General features: G+C 41.7%; 1 protein-coding gene across 1 annotated transcript in view; it reads right to left on the bottom strand.

Annotated features, from left to right (window-relative positions):
• The window catches only part of PCSK6 (proprotein convertase subtilisin/kexin type 6), a 742,641-nt gene that overhangs the window by 163,095 nt on the left and 562,313 nt on the right, over positions 1 to 17,233 (bottom strand). The window contains exon 14 of the mRNA XM_053717589.1: positions 16,350 to 16,529. Coding sequence (XP_053573564.1) covers positions 16,350 to 16,529 — 180 coding nt within the window. The remainder of the gene's footprint in view (positions 1 to 16,349; positions 16,530 to 17,233) is intronic.

The raw sequence follows: 17,233 nt of genomic DNA, 5'->3' as shown, positions 1-17,233 counted from the left end.
TAAAGGAATTAGACGCACTAGAAATACTAGGCGTCGCTTGTGTGGGCGTTAAAGGTTGTGACACTTGGGGAGAATTGGATGGCATATCCTGATTCTCATCAGACTCAATCATCCTTAGGCACACTTTCCTTATTTAAAATATGCTTTTACCATTGTAAGGCCCTTTCAGTACAAAAGTTACACAATGTTAGAGGGGGTTGCACAATGGCTTCTAAACACATAGAACAATGAGAAACCTCAATGTCAGACATGTTGGAGACTAGTAATACCACAAAAGTCGTTTAAACACTTATTTATAGCAAAAAATAAACCTAAGAAAAAAGTGTCCTTTAAGAAAAGAAAAAGTAAACAATTTTTCCAAAATGCTCAAAAAATTATTCCCAAATTTAACAAATATCGTTGGTTAATCCAAAAAATTACTGCACCCAGAAGCAAAAGCAGAAATAAGGCTTTAAGTACTTATATCAACATCTAGTCAAAAGATAGATAAAAATACCCTCTGCACCTCGCCACAGCTCTGCTGTGGCGCCTACCTGCTCCCAGAGTATTTCAAAACAAGTTTCCAACCCTTCAGACCAGCTACACAGTCCAGGAGCCTTTACCGAGTTACTGCTTGCTGCTGCTTAGCCTGAAGGAAGTGCGCATCTGAGCGTGCGAAAATAAGCTCCGCCCCTTAAGGTCAAAAGTCGGAGTAGGCCCAAACACCACTTTTTGCACCAAAATAAAAGTACACACAAATTACAACCCTCCAATATAAAACCAACAAGTTTTAAGTGCCAAAAAATAAAAAACATAAACATTGTTTTTCACATTTGTCTCCCATGTCACATAATGCCCAAATATCATTAATGATAAATATAATATAGGGACTCCAGTAACACCCCTCTTATTAAAATAGGTTTTACTGCTTACCCCATTCCCATACAGGGAAATAATGCCAGCCAGTTCTGATACACCAAGTCTCCTCAGAAAAAAAGGCTGCACATACCTTAATGCTGCTTGTAGCATGAAACTGGTCTCCACACTGAAGATGTCTCATGGTTACTTTCAGAAGTCTTGTAGGAACCAGCGTGGATCTTAGTTACAAATGCCAAGATCATCAAACCTCAGGGCAGAAATCTTCTTCCATATCACCCTGAGGAAAATAGTACGCACCGGTACCATTTAAAATAAAAAACTTCTTGATTGAAGAAACTAACACCTCACTTTACCATGTCTTCCTAGTATAACACATGCAAAGAGAATGACTGGAGGTGGAGGGGAAGGAAGGGGCTATATATACAGCTCTGCTGTGGTGCTCTTTGCCACTTCCTGTTAGCAGGAGGTTAATATCCCACAAGTAAGGATGAAATCTGTGGACTCGTCATATCTTTGTAAAAACTATTCATAACAAACACAATTTCGCGCCAAACAACCTGGCGTCAGCTAAGACACAGGAAATGACGAACTTGCGTCATTATCGACGCACATTTGCGCCAAAGAATTCTCGTGCCAAGAATGACGCAATAAATAAAAGCTGTAATTTGCCCGCAGGTTTTTTAAAAAAAAAAAAAGTCAAATTTTAAAAAAAGACTATACCCCAGGTAAGAAACTTCCTAAAACATTATTCCCATAATGAAACTGCCAGACTGCAAAGGGAAATACACATAGACCTGACTCATGGCAAATATAAGTAAATACATATATTTAGAACTTTATATAAATACATAAAGTGCCAACATAGCTGAGAGTGTCTTAAATAATGATACATACTTACCGAAAGACACCCATCCACATATAGCCAATAGCCAAACCAGTACTGAAAACTAACAGCAGAGGTAATGGTATAAGAGTATATCATCGATCTGAAAAGGGAGGTAGGAGATAAATCCTCACGACCGAAAACAGAATCCTTGAACAGATTTTCCATGAGAAAAACCATTAAAAAAAATCAATAGGCGATACTCTCTTCACATCCCTCTGACAAGCACTGTACTCAGAGGAATTGGGCTTCAAAATGCTTAGAAGCGCTTATCATAGAAGAAACCATAGAAATCAAACACAAACTTACTTCACCACCTCCATAGGAGGCAAAGTTTGTAAAACTGAGTAGTGGGTGTGGTGGGAAGTGTATTTATAGGCATTTTGAGGTTTGGGAAACTTTCCCTCTCCTGGTAGGATTGTATAACCCATACGTCACGAGCTCATGGACGCTTGCCAATTATATGAAAGAAACTTTATTTTTACAGCAATCTGCTCAGGATGAAAACACACTGTAAGGAATAAAGTACTAAGAATTTGCAAAGCATCAAAATATGTGAATACTAACCAATATATGAATTTATTTGACTATGAAAAAAAAAAAAAAGTCACCCAATCTTTCAATAGCCTTTAGAAGGCTACACATTGCCCAGTTAGAAGTAATAGTACCCAGGTTTTGCAGAAATCAACATTCTAAATAATTGATGAATGGATCAGTGCAGAAAAACAAAATTTATGCTTACCTGATAAATTTATTTATTTATTGACATGGTGAGTCCACAGATCATCTCTAATTACTATTGGGAAAATCACTCCTGCCCAGCAGGAGGCAGCAAAGAGCACCACATCAAAGCTGTTAAATATCACCTCCCTTCCCTCCAACCCCAGTCATTCGACCAAAGTAAAGGAGAGAAAGGAAGTAACAAGGTGCAGAGGTGCCTGAGGTTTATAACACGAAAAAACTGTCTAAGAAACAGAGCGGGCCGTGGACTCACCGTTTCAATAAATAAATTTATCAGATAAGCATACATTTAGTTTTCTTTCTAATGACACGGTGAGTCCACGGATCATCTCTAATTACTATTGGAAATCAATACCTAAGCTAGAGGACACAGATAAGGGAGGGACAAGACAGGGAACCTAAACGGAAGGCACCAATGCTTGAAGAACCTTTCTCCCAAAAGAAGCCTCAGCCGAGGCAAAAGTATCAAACTTATATAACTTAGAAAAAGTGTGTAGAGAGGACCAAGTTGCAGCCTTGCAAATCTGTTCCACAGAAGCTTCATTTTTGAATGCCCAGAAAGAGGAAACATCCCTCGTAGAATGAGCCGTGACTCTCTCAGTAGGCTGCTGTCCAGCGGTTTCATAGGCCAAATTATACTCTTCAGCCTCAAAGAAAGAAGTAGCCGTAGCTTTCTGATCCTTACGTTTCCCAGAGAAAACAAACAGGGCCGAAGACTGACGAAAATCCATAGTTGCCTGTAAATAGTATTTCAACGCACGCACCACATCTAGGTTGTGCAGAAGACGCTCCTTAGGAGAAGAAGGTTTAGTACACAAAGCAGGAACAACCATTTCTTGATTAATGTTCCTATCCGAAACCACTTTACGAAGGAACCCCAACTTAGTACGCAGACCGAGAGTTCTGAGACTCTACGAGCAGAAGAAATTGCAACAAGAAACAAAACTTTCCAAGATAAAATCTTAATATCCAAGGAATGCATAGGCTCAAACGGAGCCTGCTGAAGAACTTTAAGAACAAGATTAAGACTCCAGGGAGGAGTAACCGGTTTGAACACAGGCCTGATTCTGACCAAGGCCTGACAAAAGGATTGCACGTCTGGTATATCTGCCTGACTTTTATGCAACAAAATAGACAAGGCAGATATTTGACCCTTCAAAGTAGTTGCAGATAAACACTTCTCCAAACCCTCCTGGAGAAAGGACAAAATTCTAGGAATCCGAACTCTATACCAAGAGTAGCCTCTGGATTCACACCAATGTAGATCTTTACGCCATATCTTATGGTAAATATTTCTCATCACAGGTTTACGAGCCTGAATCATGGTCTCAATGACAAAAGTCGGCTTCAGAGAAATGAGATTTAGATGAAGGAAGGGCCCTTGAAGTAGAAGGTCCTTCCGCAGTGGAAGTCTCCAAGGTGGGAGAGATGATATCGACACTAGGTCTACATACCAGATCCTGCAAGGCCACGCCGGTGCAACGAGGATCACCAACGCCTTCTCCTGCTTGATTCGAGCAATAACCTGAGGAAGGAGAGCAAACGGAGGAAATGGGTATGCCAGACTGAAATTCCAAGGCACTACCAGAGCATCTATTAGTAGAGCCTGAGGATTCCTTGACCTCGACCCGTACCTCGGAAGCTTGGCATTCTGTCGAGATGCCATGAGATCCAGCTCCGGCTGTCCCCATTTGAGAACCAAGTTGACAAACACCTCTGGATGGAGTTCCCACTCCCCCGGGTGAAAGGTCTGTCTGCTCAGGAAATCCGCTTCCCAATTGTCCACTCCTGGAATGTGGATCGCAGATAGACAGCAGTTGTGGGTCTCCGCCCACTGAATGATCTTGGCTACCTCTGACATGGCCAAGGAACTCCGAGTTGCTCCCTGATGGTTGATGTAAGCCACTGAGGTTATGTTGTCTGACTGAAACCTAATAAACCAGGCTGAAGCTAACTGAGGCCAGGCCAGAAGAGCATTGAATATTGCCCTCAACTCTAGGATGTTTATGGGGAGAACAGACTCCTCCCGAGTTCATGTTCCCTGAGCTTTTAGTGAGCCCCAGACTGCTCCCCAACCCAGCAGGCTGGCATCGGTTGTCACAATCACCCAGGTGGGTCTGCGAAAGCAGGTTCCCTGGGAGAGATACTTCTGAGACAACCACCAAGGTAGAGAATCTCTTGATGCCTGATCCAGATCCATGTAATCCCCGTTCCATTGCCTGAGCATGCATAACTGCAGAGGTCTGAGGTGGCAACGGGCAAACGGAATGATGTCTATGGCAGCTACCATCAAACTGATCACCTCCATACATTGAGCCAATGACGACAGAGGAGAGGACTGAAGGGCCAGACAAGAGTCGAAGATCTTTGATTTTCTGACCTCTGTCAGAAATTTTTTCTGTGATTGTGAATCTATTATGGTTCCCAAGAACACTACCCTTGTAGCTGGAATTAAGGAACTCTTTCCCAAATTCCCCTTCCAACCGTGAGAACGCAGGAATGATAACAGCATCTCTGTGTGGGAGTTCCCTTGTTGAAAGGATGGAGCCTGAACCAGAATGTCATCCAGATAAGGCGCCACTGCAATGCCCCACAACCAGAGCACCACCAACAGGGATCCCAGGACCTTTGTAAAAATTCTGGAAGCTGTGGCAAGGCCGAATTGAAGAGCCACAAACTGGAAGTGTTTGTCTAGAAATAGGATCCTCAAACTTGTGATGATCCCTGTGGATGGGAACATGCAGGTACGCGTTCGTTAAATCTACTGTCGTTATGAATTGACCCTCTTGAACCATGGGAAGAATGGAACAAATAATCTCCATCTTGAAGGACGGTACTCTAAGGAACTTGTTTTAGACTTTTGAGGTCTAAAATTGGTCTGAAGGTTCCCTTTTTTTGGGAACCACGAATAGATTGGAGTAAAATCCCAGACCCTGTTCCTGCATTGGAACAGGAACTATCACTCCCAGGTTTGAAAGGTCCCTAACACAGTGTAAGAATGCCTCTCTTTATCTGTCTACAGATAATCTTGAAAGCAGAAACCTGCACCTGGGAGGAAAGGTCTTGAACTCTAGTTTGTATCCCTGGGACACGATGTCCACCGCCCAGGGATCCTAAACATCCCGACTCCAAGCCTGAGCGAAGGAAAGTCTGCCCCCACAAGATCTGGTCCTGGATCGGGGCGGACCCTTCATGCAGGCTTTGATTCAGCAATGGGCTTCTTAGCTTGCCGTCCCTTGTTCCAAGACTGGTTGGTCCTCTAGGAAGGTTTGGACTGATCTTGCTTGGCAGAGGAAGGCTTACCTTTGAAGTTTCGAAAGGAACGAAAATTACTTTGATGTCCCTTTTGTTTATTTCTCTTATCCTGAGGGAGGAAATGAACCTTTCCCCCCGTAATATCAGAAATAATCTCAGGCAAGCCCGGCCCAAACAAGGTCTTACCCCTTGTAGGGAATCGTCAAAAGCTTAGACTTAGACAAAACATCCGTAGACCAGGATTTCAACCATAAAGCTCTGCGGGCCAGTACGGCAAAACCAGAAATCTTTGCTCCCAGCTTAATAACCTGTATGGAAGCATCAGTAATAAAAAAGAGTTGGCCAACTTAATGGCCTTGATCTCCTCCAGGGGAGTGTCTGTCTGTATAGAATCAGACAACGCATCAAACCAATATGCCACTGCACTAGTGACGGTAGCAATACACACCGCAGGTTGCCATTGTAAACCCTGGTGAACATACATTTTTTTGAGCAACACTTCCAACTTCACATCCATATGGTCCTTGAAGGAACAACTATCCTCTAAGCCAAAGTGGAAATTGCCCCTTCCACCTTGGGAACCGTCTGCCAAGACTCCTTGATAGAGGCAAAAGTACAAGAAAATGTATACAGCGCTAAAAGTCTAAAGATTTAACAAGCCTCTCACCGACCACCTCTCCAAAATGGCCACAAGAAAAACAAAGGATACACAAAATGAGAGGGCGCTAATAGCCAGGAAAATCAACACACTTAATCTATGGACACTATGGTCTAAAAATTACGAGAGATAAGGTATATAAAAGTTTTTACTTCAATAGGTCACAGACTAAAAACATGGGACGTCTCCCTGAATGAAATACATATAACTTACAGATATGATAAAAATCATAAATAAACAGTGCAAATTTATATAAAGACAAAAATTGATAATCAAAGAAAAATAAATGAATCTTGCTAGAATACCACCCTAAGAAAAAACAATTTATGCTTACCTGATAAATTTATTTCTCTTGTGGTGTATCCAGTCCACGGATCATCCATTAATTGTGGGATATTCTCCTTCCCAACAGGAAGTTGCAAGAGGATCATCCACAGCAGAGCTGCTATATAGCTCCTCCCCTAACTGCCATATCCAGTCATTCGACCGAAATCAAGCAGAGAAAGGAGAAACCATAGGGTGCAGTGGTGACTGTAGTTTAAAATTAAAAAATACCTGCCTTAAAATGACAGGGCGGGCCGTGGACTGGATACACCACAAGAGAAATAAATTTATCAGGTAAGCATAAATTATGTTTTCTCTTATAAGGTGTATCCAGTCCACGGATCATCCATTACTTGTGGGATACCAATACCAAAGCTAAAGTACACGGATGAAGGGAGGGACAAGGCAGGTACTTAAACGGAAGGTACCACTGCCTGTAAAATCTTTCTCCCAAAAAAAGCCTCCGAAGAAGCAAAAGTATCAAATTTGTAGAATTTTGAAAAAGTATGAAGCGAAGAACAAGTCGCCACCTTGCAAATCTGTTAGACAGAAGCCTCATTTTTAAAGGCCCATGTGGAAGCCACAGCTCTAGTAGAATGAGCTGTAATCCTTTCTAGAGGCTGCTGGCCAGCAGTCTCATAGGCTAAGCGGATTATGCTTCTTAGCCAAAAAGAAAGAGAGGTTGCCGAAGCCTTTTGACCTCTCCTCTGTCCAGAGTAGACAACAAACAAAGCAGATGTTTGACGAAAATCTTTAGTAGCTTGTAAGTAAAACTTTAAAGCACGAACCACGTCCAGATTGTGCAATAGACGTTCCTTCTTTGAAGAAGGATTAGGACACAAAGACGGAACAACAATCTCTTGATTGATATTCTTATTAGATACCACCTTAGGTAAAAACCCAGGTTAGGTACGCAGAACTACCTTATCTGCATGGAAGATCAGATAAGGAGAATCACATTGTAAGGCAGATAACTCTGAAACTCTACGAGCCGAGGAAATAGCTACCAAAAAAAGAACTTTCCAAGATAAAAGTTTGATATCTATGGAATGAAGAGGTTCAAACGGAACCCCCTGAAGAACTTTAAGAACCAAATTTAGGCGCTATTAAGATCACCGATGCTCTCTCCTGTTTGATTTTGGCAATCAGACAAGGGAGCAGAGGAAACGGTGGAAACACATAAGCCAGGTTGAAGGACCAAGGCGCTGCTAGAGCATCTATCAGCGTTGCCTTGGGGTCCTTGGACCTGGATCCGTAACAAGGAAGCTTGGCGTTCTGGCGAGACGCCATGAGATCCAGTTCTGGTTTGCCCCAACGATTAATCAATTGTGCAAACACCTCCGGATGGAGTTCCCACTCCCCCGGATGAAAAGTCTGACGACTTAGAAAATCCGCCTCCCAGTTCTCTACACCTGGGATATGGATAGCTGATAGGTGGCAAGAGTGAATCTCTGCCCAGCGAATTATCTTTGAGACTTCTAACATCGCTAGGGAACGCCTTGTTCCCCCTTGATGGTTGATGTAAGCCACAGTTGTGATGTTGTCCGACTGAAATCTGATGAACCTCAGAGTTGCTAGCTGAGGCCAAGCCTGAAGAGCATTGAATATCTCTCTCAGTTCCAGAATATTTATTGGAAGGAGTGACTCCTCCTGAGTCCACGATCCCTGAGCCTTCAGGGAGTTCCAGACTGCCCCCCAACCTAGAAGGCTGGCATCTGTCGTTACAATTGTCCAATCTGGCCTGCGAAAGGTCATACCTTTGGACAGATGGATCGAGATAGCCACCAGAGAAGAGAATCCCTGGTCTCTTGATCAAGATTTAGTAGAGGGGACAAATCTGTGTAATCCCCATTCCACTGACTGAGCATGCAGAGGTCTGAGATGTAGGCGTGCAAACGGCACTATGTCCATTGCCGCTACCATTAAGCCGATTACTTCCATGCACTGAGCCACCGAAGGGCGAGGAATGGAATAAAGAACACGGCAGGAATTTAGAAGTTTTGATAACCTGGACTCCGTCAGGTAAATTTTCATTTCTACAGAATCTATCAGAGTCCCTAGGAAGGAAACTCTTGTGAGGGGGGATAGAGAACTCTTTTCCTTGTTCACTTTCCACCCATGCGACCTCAGAAATGCCAACACTATGTCCGTATGAGACTTGGCAATTTGGAAGTTTGACGCCTGAATCAGGATGTCATCTAAATAAGGGGCCACTGCTATGCCCCGCGGCCTTAGGACCGCCAGAAGCGACTCCAGAACCTTCGTAAAAAATCTTGGGGCTGTAGTTAACCCAAAGGGAAGAGCTACAAACTGGTAATGCTTGTCTAGGAAAGCAAACCTGAGAAACCGATGATGATCTTTGTGTATCGGAATGTGAAGATAAGCATCCTTTAAATCCACTGTAGTCATGTATTTACCCTCCTGGATCATAGGTAGGATGGTACGAATAGTCTCCATCTTGAATGATGGAACTCTGAGGAATTTGTTTAAGATCTTTAGATCCAAAATTGGTCTGAAGGTTCCCTCTTTTTTGGGAACCACAAATAGATTTGAGTAAAATCCCTGTCCCTCCTTTGGAACTGGATGGATCACTCCCATAACTAGGAGGTCTTGTACACAGTGTAAGAATGCCTCTCTCTTTATCTGGTTTGCAGATAATTGTGAAAGGTGAAATCTCCCTTTTGGGGGGGGAAGCCTTGAAGTCCAGAAGATATCCCTGGGATATAAATTTCCAATGCCCAGGGATCCTGGACATCTCTTGCCCACGCCTGGGCGAAGAGCGAAAGTCTGCCCCCTACTAGATCCGTTACCGGATAGGGGGCCGTTCCTTCATGCTGTCTTAGAGGCAGCAGCAGGCTTTTTGGCCTGCTTACCCTTGTTCCAGGCCTGGTTAGGTCTCCAGACCGTCTTGGACTGAGCAAATGTTCCCTCTTGTTTTGCATTAGAGGAAGTTGATGCCGCACTTGCCTTGAAGTTTCGAAAGGCACGAAAATTAGACTGTTTGGCCCTTGATTTGGACCTATCCTGAGGAAGGGCATGACCTTTTTCTCCAGTGATATCAGCAATAATCTCCTTCAAACCAGGCCCGAATAGGGTCTGCCCCTTGAAGGGAATGTTAAGCAGCTTAGACTTTGAAGTAACGTCAGCTGACCATGATTTAAGCCATAGCGCTCTGCGCGCCTGGTTAGCAAAACCAGAATTCTTAGCCGTTAGTTTAGTCAAATGAACAATGGCATCAGAAACAAAAGAATTGGCTAGCTTAAGTGCTCTAAGCTTGTCAAGTATGTCATCCAATGGAGTCGCTACCTGTAAAGCCTCTTCCAGAGACTCAAACCAGAACGCTGCAGCAGCAGTGACAGGAGCAATGCATGCAAGGGGTTGTTGGATAAAACCTTGTTGAATAAACATTTTCTTAAGGTAACCCTCTAACTTTTTATCCATTGGATCTAAGAAAGCACAACTGTCCTCGACAGGGATAGTAGTACGCTTTGCTAGAGTAGAAACTGCTCCCTCCACCTTAGGAACTGTCTGCCATAAGTCCAGTGTGGTGGCGTCTATTGGAAACATTTTTCTAAAAATAGGAGGGGGAGAGAACGGCACACCTGGTCTATCCCATTACTTAGTAATAATTTCTGTAAACCTTTTAAGTATTGGAAAAAAAAAACGTCAGTGCACACCGGCACTGCATAGTATTTATCCAGTCTACACAATTTCTCTGGCACTGCAATTGTATCACAGTCATTCAGAGCAGCTAAAACCTCCCTGAGTAACACGCGGAGGTGTTCAAGCTTAAATTTAAATGTAGAAATATCAGAATCAGGTTGCATCCTCTTCCCTGAGTCAGAAACATCACCCACAGAAAGAAGCTCTCCTTCAGATTCTGCATATTGTGAGGCAGTATCAGACATAGCTCTTAAAGCGTCAGTATGCTCTGCATTTCGTCTAACTCCAGAGCTATCTCGCTTTCCTCTAAATTCAGGTAGTCTGGCTAATACCGCTGACAGTGTATTATCCATGACTGCCGCCATGTCTTGTAAAGTAAACGCTATGGGCACCCTAGATGTACTTGGCGCCATTTGAGCGTGAGTCCCTTGAGCGGGAGTCAAAGGATCTGACACGTGGGGAGAGTTAGTCGGCATAACTTCCCCCTCGTCAGATTCCTCTGGTGATAAATTTTTTAAAGACAGAATATGATCTTTATTGCTTAAAGTGAAATCAGTACATTTGGTACACATTCTAAGAGGGGGTTCCACCATGGCTTTTAAATATAATGAACAAGGAGTTTCCTCTATGTCAGACATGTTTGTACAGACTAGCAATGAGACTAGCAAGCTTGGAAAACACTTTAAATCAAGTTAACAAGCAAATATAAGAAACGGTACTGTGCCTTTAAGAGAAACAAATTGTCAGAATTTGAAAAAAAGTGAAAAAAGGCAGTAAATCAAACGAAATTTTTACAGTGTGTATAATAAGCTAACAGAGAATTGCACCCACTTGCAAATGGATGATTAACCCCTTAGTTCAAAAAACAGATAAAAAAAACGATAAACGTTTTTTTAACAGTCACACCAACTGCCACAGCCTTGCTGTGGGCCTACCTTCCCCAACAAACGATTTTGGAAAGCCTAAGAGCCCTTTAGAGATGTCCTATAGCATTCAGGGGACTCCTGGAGGAAGCTGGATGTCTCAGTCTGTAAAAGTTACTGCGCTAAATTAGGCCCCTCCCACTCATAGTAACACAGTGGAAAGCCTTAGGCAAATTTAAGCCAGCCATGTTGAAAAAACTAGGCCCCGATAAAGTTTTATCACCAAAGTATATAAAAAAACGTTTAAACATGCCAGCAAACATTTTATATTGTAAATATAAAAGAGTATTACCTCAGAAAGTAAGCATGATACCAGTCGCTATTAAATCACTAAATCACTGTATTCAGGCTTACCTTACATAAATTTGGTATCAGCAGCATTTTCTAGCATTCACATGTTCTAGAAAAAATCTTAACTGCACATACCTCATAGCAGGATAACCTGCACGCAATTCCCCCGCTGAAGTTACCTCTCTCTTCAGTCATGTGTGAGAACAGCAATGGATCTTAGTTACAACCTGCTAAGATCATAGAAATCACAGGCAGATTCTTCTATTTTTCTGCCTGGGACAAAATAGTACAACTCCGGTACCATTTAAAAATAATAAACTTTTGATTGAAGCAAGATAACAGCTACATTTCACCACTTTCCTCTTACTACCTCCATGCTTGTTGAGAGTTGCAAGAGAATGACTGGATATGGCAGTTAGGGGAGGAGCTATATAGCAGCTCTGCTGTGGGTGATCCTCTTGCAACTTCCTGTTGGGAAGGAGAATATCCCACAAGTAATGGATGATCCGTGGACTGGATACACCTTACAAGAGAAAATAGAAAATAAAAAATGTATATTAACTTAAATAAAAATACTTATAAATTCATAAAAATTGTAGCACCAAATGTCCGTAATGATGGTAAAAAATATTTTGTCCCATAAAAATCCAATATGATATAAAGTTGATGTTCTAGGATATAGATGATATATCTAAAAAGTTAGTTGATGCTTTTCGTTATCTTCTATGAAAAGCTGGATATTTGCAACAATGTTGCTGAACAAAAGTTAATGCGGTGTTTAGGACAAAATATACGATCCGCCTTTATGTCAGGAGCGTATTTAAAACACTTTGTTACTGTACATGTAGGGCAGTCTTATTTCAAGTAGGCCAATATATAAACAATGTCAGAATTGGCACTCCGAAGAACCTTGCCAGACCACCTAGAGTGTGGTATAATCTGTATGACACTGCTCACCTTTAGAAAGAAAATCTTAGCAGTCGCTCCACAGTGTAATCGGACAGCCTCAGTTCGTAACTGAACTTCCACACTTGCCGCTTGTATGATCTCTGATGTCAGCGTCTCTCTGGAAGACCGCCACTCCTTACGCCTCTTGGAGTTATCAGGAGCCCGGCAATGATAGAAATAACTCCACCTGCGGAAACCCGCACTTAGCGTATGACACGCGCGGGTAAAGGACTAGGTACCTAGTGTGAATTGTTCTTTGCAGGACAAACAACTTCTTTCCTTGAAAGATGCTGCTGTTCGTTCCTGGCAGACTGCTTCTCATTCTGTTTTGCATATGTAAATATGACCCTGGGATAGTCTCCCTAAGGGTGATGGGGGAAACCAGACGTGGACTCTTTGCCCAATGTGCTTAGAGGGATATGGCTGCACCTCACTGACGAGGCCCAAAGGAGGCCGAAACGATCGTCTGGGGTTATGTTCCTTGTTCAGAGGAGAATTGCCTGGTATTTCGGGGCTGGACTGACCATGTCGGTGGGATCAGACTGATATACTACAGGAGTTTTCCTCTGTGAAAAGCACAATTGGGCAGAAAGAAGCTACTACCAGGTGGCAACCGGGCCATAGAACAAGCTATTGATGCTGCTGTTCGTTCCTGGCAGACTGCTTCTCATTCTGTTTTACATCAAAATACTTGTTTAGCTTGCTAGACTTCTTAGGATTGACTACGTCCGAGTCTTCCAACGTAGCCAAAACCTCCATGAGTAACAAAGGAGGTGTTCTGGCTTAAACCTGAAGGATACAACTTCAGCATCAGAAGAAGGAATTGCACTGTCTGAATCTGAGATTTCACCCTCAGATGCTACCGAAGTATCTTCCTCCTCAGATTTCTGGGAGGGAACATTCGAAATAGCCATGACTGTCAGAAACCTTACTCATTGATTCTTTACATTTCCTCTTGCATTTTCCCTGCAGCATGGAAAAAGCATACAGCGCATCAAATACTGCAGAGGACATGAGGTCAGCGATGTCTTGCAACGTGACTCCAGGCGGAGTAAAAGAGGAAGTGCAGGGCACTGCATGTGTGGACGAAAAATCTTGGAACAATTGAGGAGAAAATTGCGGCATATCTTGAACATTGTCAGAAGACCCCTGGACAGCGTCCGCCTAAGACAATGTTGGCTCAGAAAAAAGTCTATCCCTGTAATTTAAAGTTCTCTCAATACATAAAGAACAGAAAGGGATTGGTGGTTCCACGTTAGCATCAAAACAAAGAACAAGAAACATTTTGCATGGTCTCTTGGTCCATCTTTAATCACAATTGATCAAATTAGAATTAAATAAATTCATATTTTAGGTTGACATTAACGCACAAAAAAACGTTACTGTCAATTTAAATTTTAAACCATAACCATTTTATTTTTGCTGCAAAAAAATTAATAATCTGTCACAAACACTCCGGACAACCTCTACACCTCAGCTTTGCTGAGGTGCCTACCTTCCGTGCTGACACCGGAGTGAATATCCTGCTTAGAGGAAGTCCGGGCTCAACTTATATCCCAGTAAATGCAGTCCGGAAACCGCAGCACTGCTTACAAGGCTGCAATGAAACTGTCTCTCCTCTGAAATACAGGAAGTGAAGGGGGAAAAGCAAGAACAGAAAATTGTCACCTCAGCTAGCCCCGCCCATCGTGGGCGTATCAAAATTAACCCCCCGGTCGGCAAAATGTACTCTAAAGTAAAGCCGCCGGGAGAAAGTGCAAAACACACTACATTTGAGCCTAACTCCTCATCCCCAGTGCCTGTGATCACTGCCGTTTTTAACATTATCCCCTAATTATATAGGAGAATGTCTCTCGTGTCCCATAATGAGAATAAAGTGCCATAGTTTACCTGTATATGCCCCAGAAAAATAAAATCAGCACTTACCTCCAGAAATCTGCCAGACAGCAAGGCAACTTCACTAGGTTTTAGAGGCATGTTCCCTCACATGGACCTGTGGAAGAAAAACAAAGACTGAGTAACCTTACTCAGGCTTTCAATGTTAGGGCAGCAATAAATACATGGGAGGCGCAGTGAGGATTATACCCAAGCTCCGATTGCTTAAAAGCCACCACTGCTCTACTGAAGAGACTGACATGAACTACTGCTACACCCCAGGACAAAGCAGAACAAACTTGCACTGATGAAAAAAACTTTTGCTTGAAGAATCTTCTTCCAAACACCTAAACTTTACCACCTCCTTGCTCTTAACGTAGGCAAAGAGAATGACTGGGGTAAGAGGGAAGGGAGGTGATATTTAACAGCTTTGCTGTGGTGCTCTTTGCCGCCTCCTGCTGGGCAGGAGTGATATTCCCAATAGTAATTAGATGATCCGTGGACACACCGTGTCATTAGAAAGAAATAATGTATACCAATACCTAATTGAGCAAATTAAAGGAGAAAATATAAATACCCAAGAGGCTTTACTAAGGGAACATCATTGGACTACAAAACAATGTCCCTTTAACATCTCTACAAAACCTAGTGTTTTTTGTCTTACAATACTAAATAGAAAGGAAACCGGTAAACACTGAGTGATGCAGTGGAAGGTACAACTGTAAAACGGCTAACTCTGCAGCACATCTATTGCCTTTTTTTAATGGAAGGCCACATTCATATGCCCTTATGTTCCCAAGCCATGCTAGATTGCTTAATTAATCCTTAGGGTATTCTTGTGCAAATGCAAACCATTGTTTGGATTTCCTTACCGTATTTGTCACAACCATCTGTATTGGAATTCTACAGAACAGAAGAAATTCTGCAGGGTTTACAAGTCTGCTAAAGACATTCTGTAATTCAAGGATTTAAAAACATAACCTGAACAAGTAATATCAAAAAGGGGAAAATCATTCTTACCGAAAAGAGTTTATCAAAACAATCAAAATTTAGTTTTTTTTAGCATTAGGAAATATAACAAAATGATGCATGGATCTTTCAGGTAATGAGTTTTTTTTTTATTTTTTATGTACAACATTATCATAACTATCAAATATTAGAAGTAAAAACAGCTATAAAGAATAGTAACTTAAACACTTTAATAAAAAAAAAATCTGATATCTATACTACAGAATCATATTTGTAATAAAGGGGCAGTCAAGTCCAAATTAAACTTTCATGATTCAAAAAGGGCATGTCATTTTAAACAACTGTACAATTTACTTTTATCACCAATTTTGCTTTGTTCACTTTGTATTCTTAGTTGAAATCTGCCTAGGTAGGTTTATGTGCTAATTTCTTAGACCTTGAAGGCTGCCTCTTATCTGAATGCATTGACAATTTTTCCCCACTAGAGGGCGTTAGTTCATGTGTGTCATATAGATAACTGTGCTCACGCACATGGAGTTACCTAGGAGTCAGCACTGATTGGCTAAAATGCAAGTCTGTCAAAAAAACTGAAATAAGGGGGCAGTTTGCAGAGGCTCAGATACAAGGTAATCACAGAGGTAAAAAGTATTGTTTATGCAAAACTGTGGAATGGGTAATTAAACAACAACAATTCTAGTGTTGACTGTCCCTTTAAAACAAGAAATAGCTTGCATGGCTAATTAATATGCTCGAAGGAAGCAAAACTTTTTTTTTTTTTTTTTTAAAGATGTCAAAAGCTTTTAGGAGTCAGTAACAATGTAAACAGCAGACTATAAGACACCCACGGGTCAGGATACTTATAGATTTAACAGAAGGTGAGAAATGCAAAAGCTGTTATAACTTTTTCTACACCAGTAAGACGGATCTTTGCTTCATGCATTGCAAGTTATAAAGCTTATACCTGAATATTCCTCCTCTTCATCTATGAACTCCAAGTGACTTTGGAATAGTGCAGCTTTGGAAGGCTCCAGATCAGTGGCAGAGATATCCAGCATTCTAGATCGAGAGTGTTGAACGCTAACAGGGTTGTACGGGTGCTCAGCTGTTCCATACAGAATAAGGGTCCACTCCTTCAGTTTGCCTGAAACAAAGGTTTTAAATGCATGCAAGATTAGTTGTATCCATGGGCCCCTGTGAATGTTATAAATGAGAGGCTGCCATCCACAACTCCTCTAAATCAAAGGAGAAAAATAAAAAAGCCACCAGTGACCACAGGGAAATTGCTTTGTTCTTACATTACTAATATGATGCTGCATATACCAAGTTGACTTAAAGGGACAGTCTACACTAAAATTGTTATTGTTTAAAAAGATAGAGAACGCCTTTACTGCCCATTCCCCAGCTTTGCACAACCGACATTGTTATATTAATACACGTTCTGACATTTAAACCTCTAAATTTCTGCCAGTTTCTAAGACATTATAGACTGCCTTTTATCACATGCTTTTTTATTTGCTTTTCCCAACAAGAGACTGCTAGTTCATGTGGGTCATATAGATAATATTGTGTTCACGCCCAAGGAGTTATTTAAGATTTAGCACAACACAGTACTAAATGCAAGTCAATATATAATAAATAAAAAGTCCATGGGGCTGTCAGAAGATGCTTAGATACAAGGTAATTACAGAGGTAAAAAGTATATTAATATAACCGAGTTGGTTATGCAAAACTGGGGAACGGGTAATAAAGGGATCATCTATCTTTTAAAACAAAATTCTTTTGTAGACTGTCCCTTTAAAGTGAATGCAAACTTTCATGATAAAGTGCCAAGTTTAAAAAAAAAAA

The sequence above is a fragment of the Bombina bombina genome, chromosome 6 (assembly GCF_027579735.1).
Source record: "Bombina bombina isolate aBomBom1 chromosome 6, aBomBom1.pri, whole genome shotgun sequence".
NCBI lineage: Eukaryota > Metazoa > Chordata > Amphibia > Anura > Bombinatoridae > Bombina > Bombina bombina.
The sequence above is the reverse complement of the archived record's forward strand: the minus strand, read 5'-3'. Positions and strand labels throughout refer to the sequence as shown.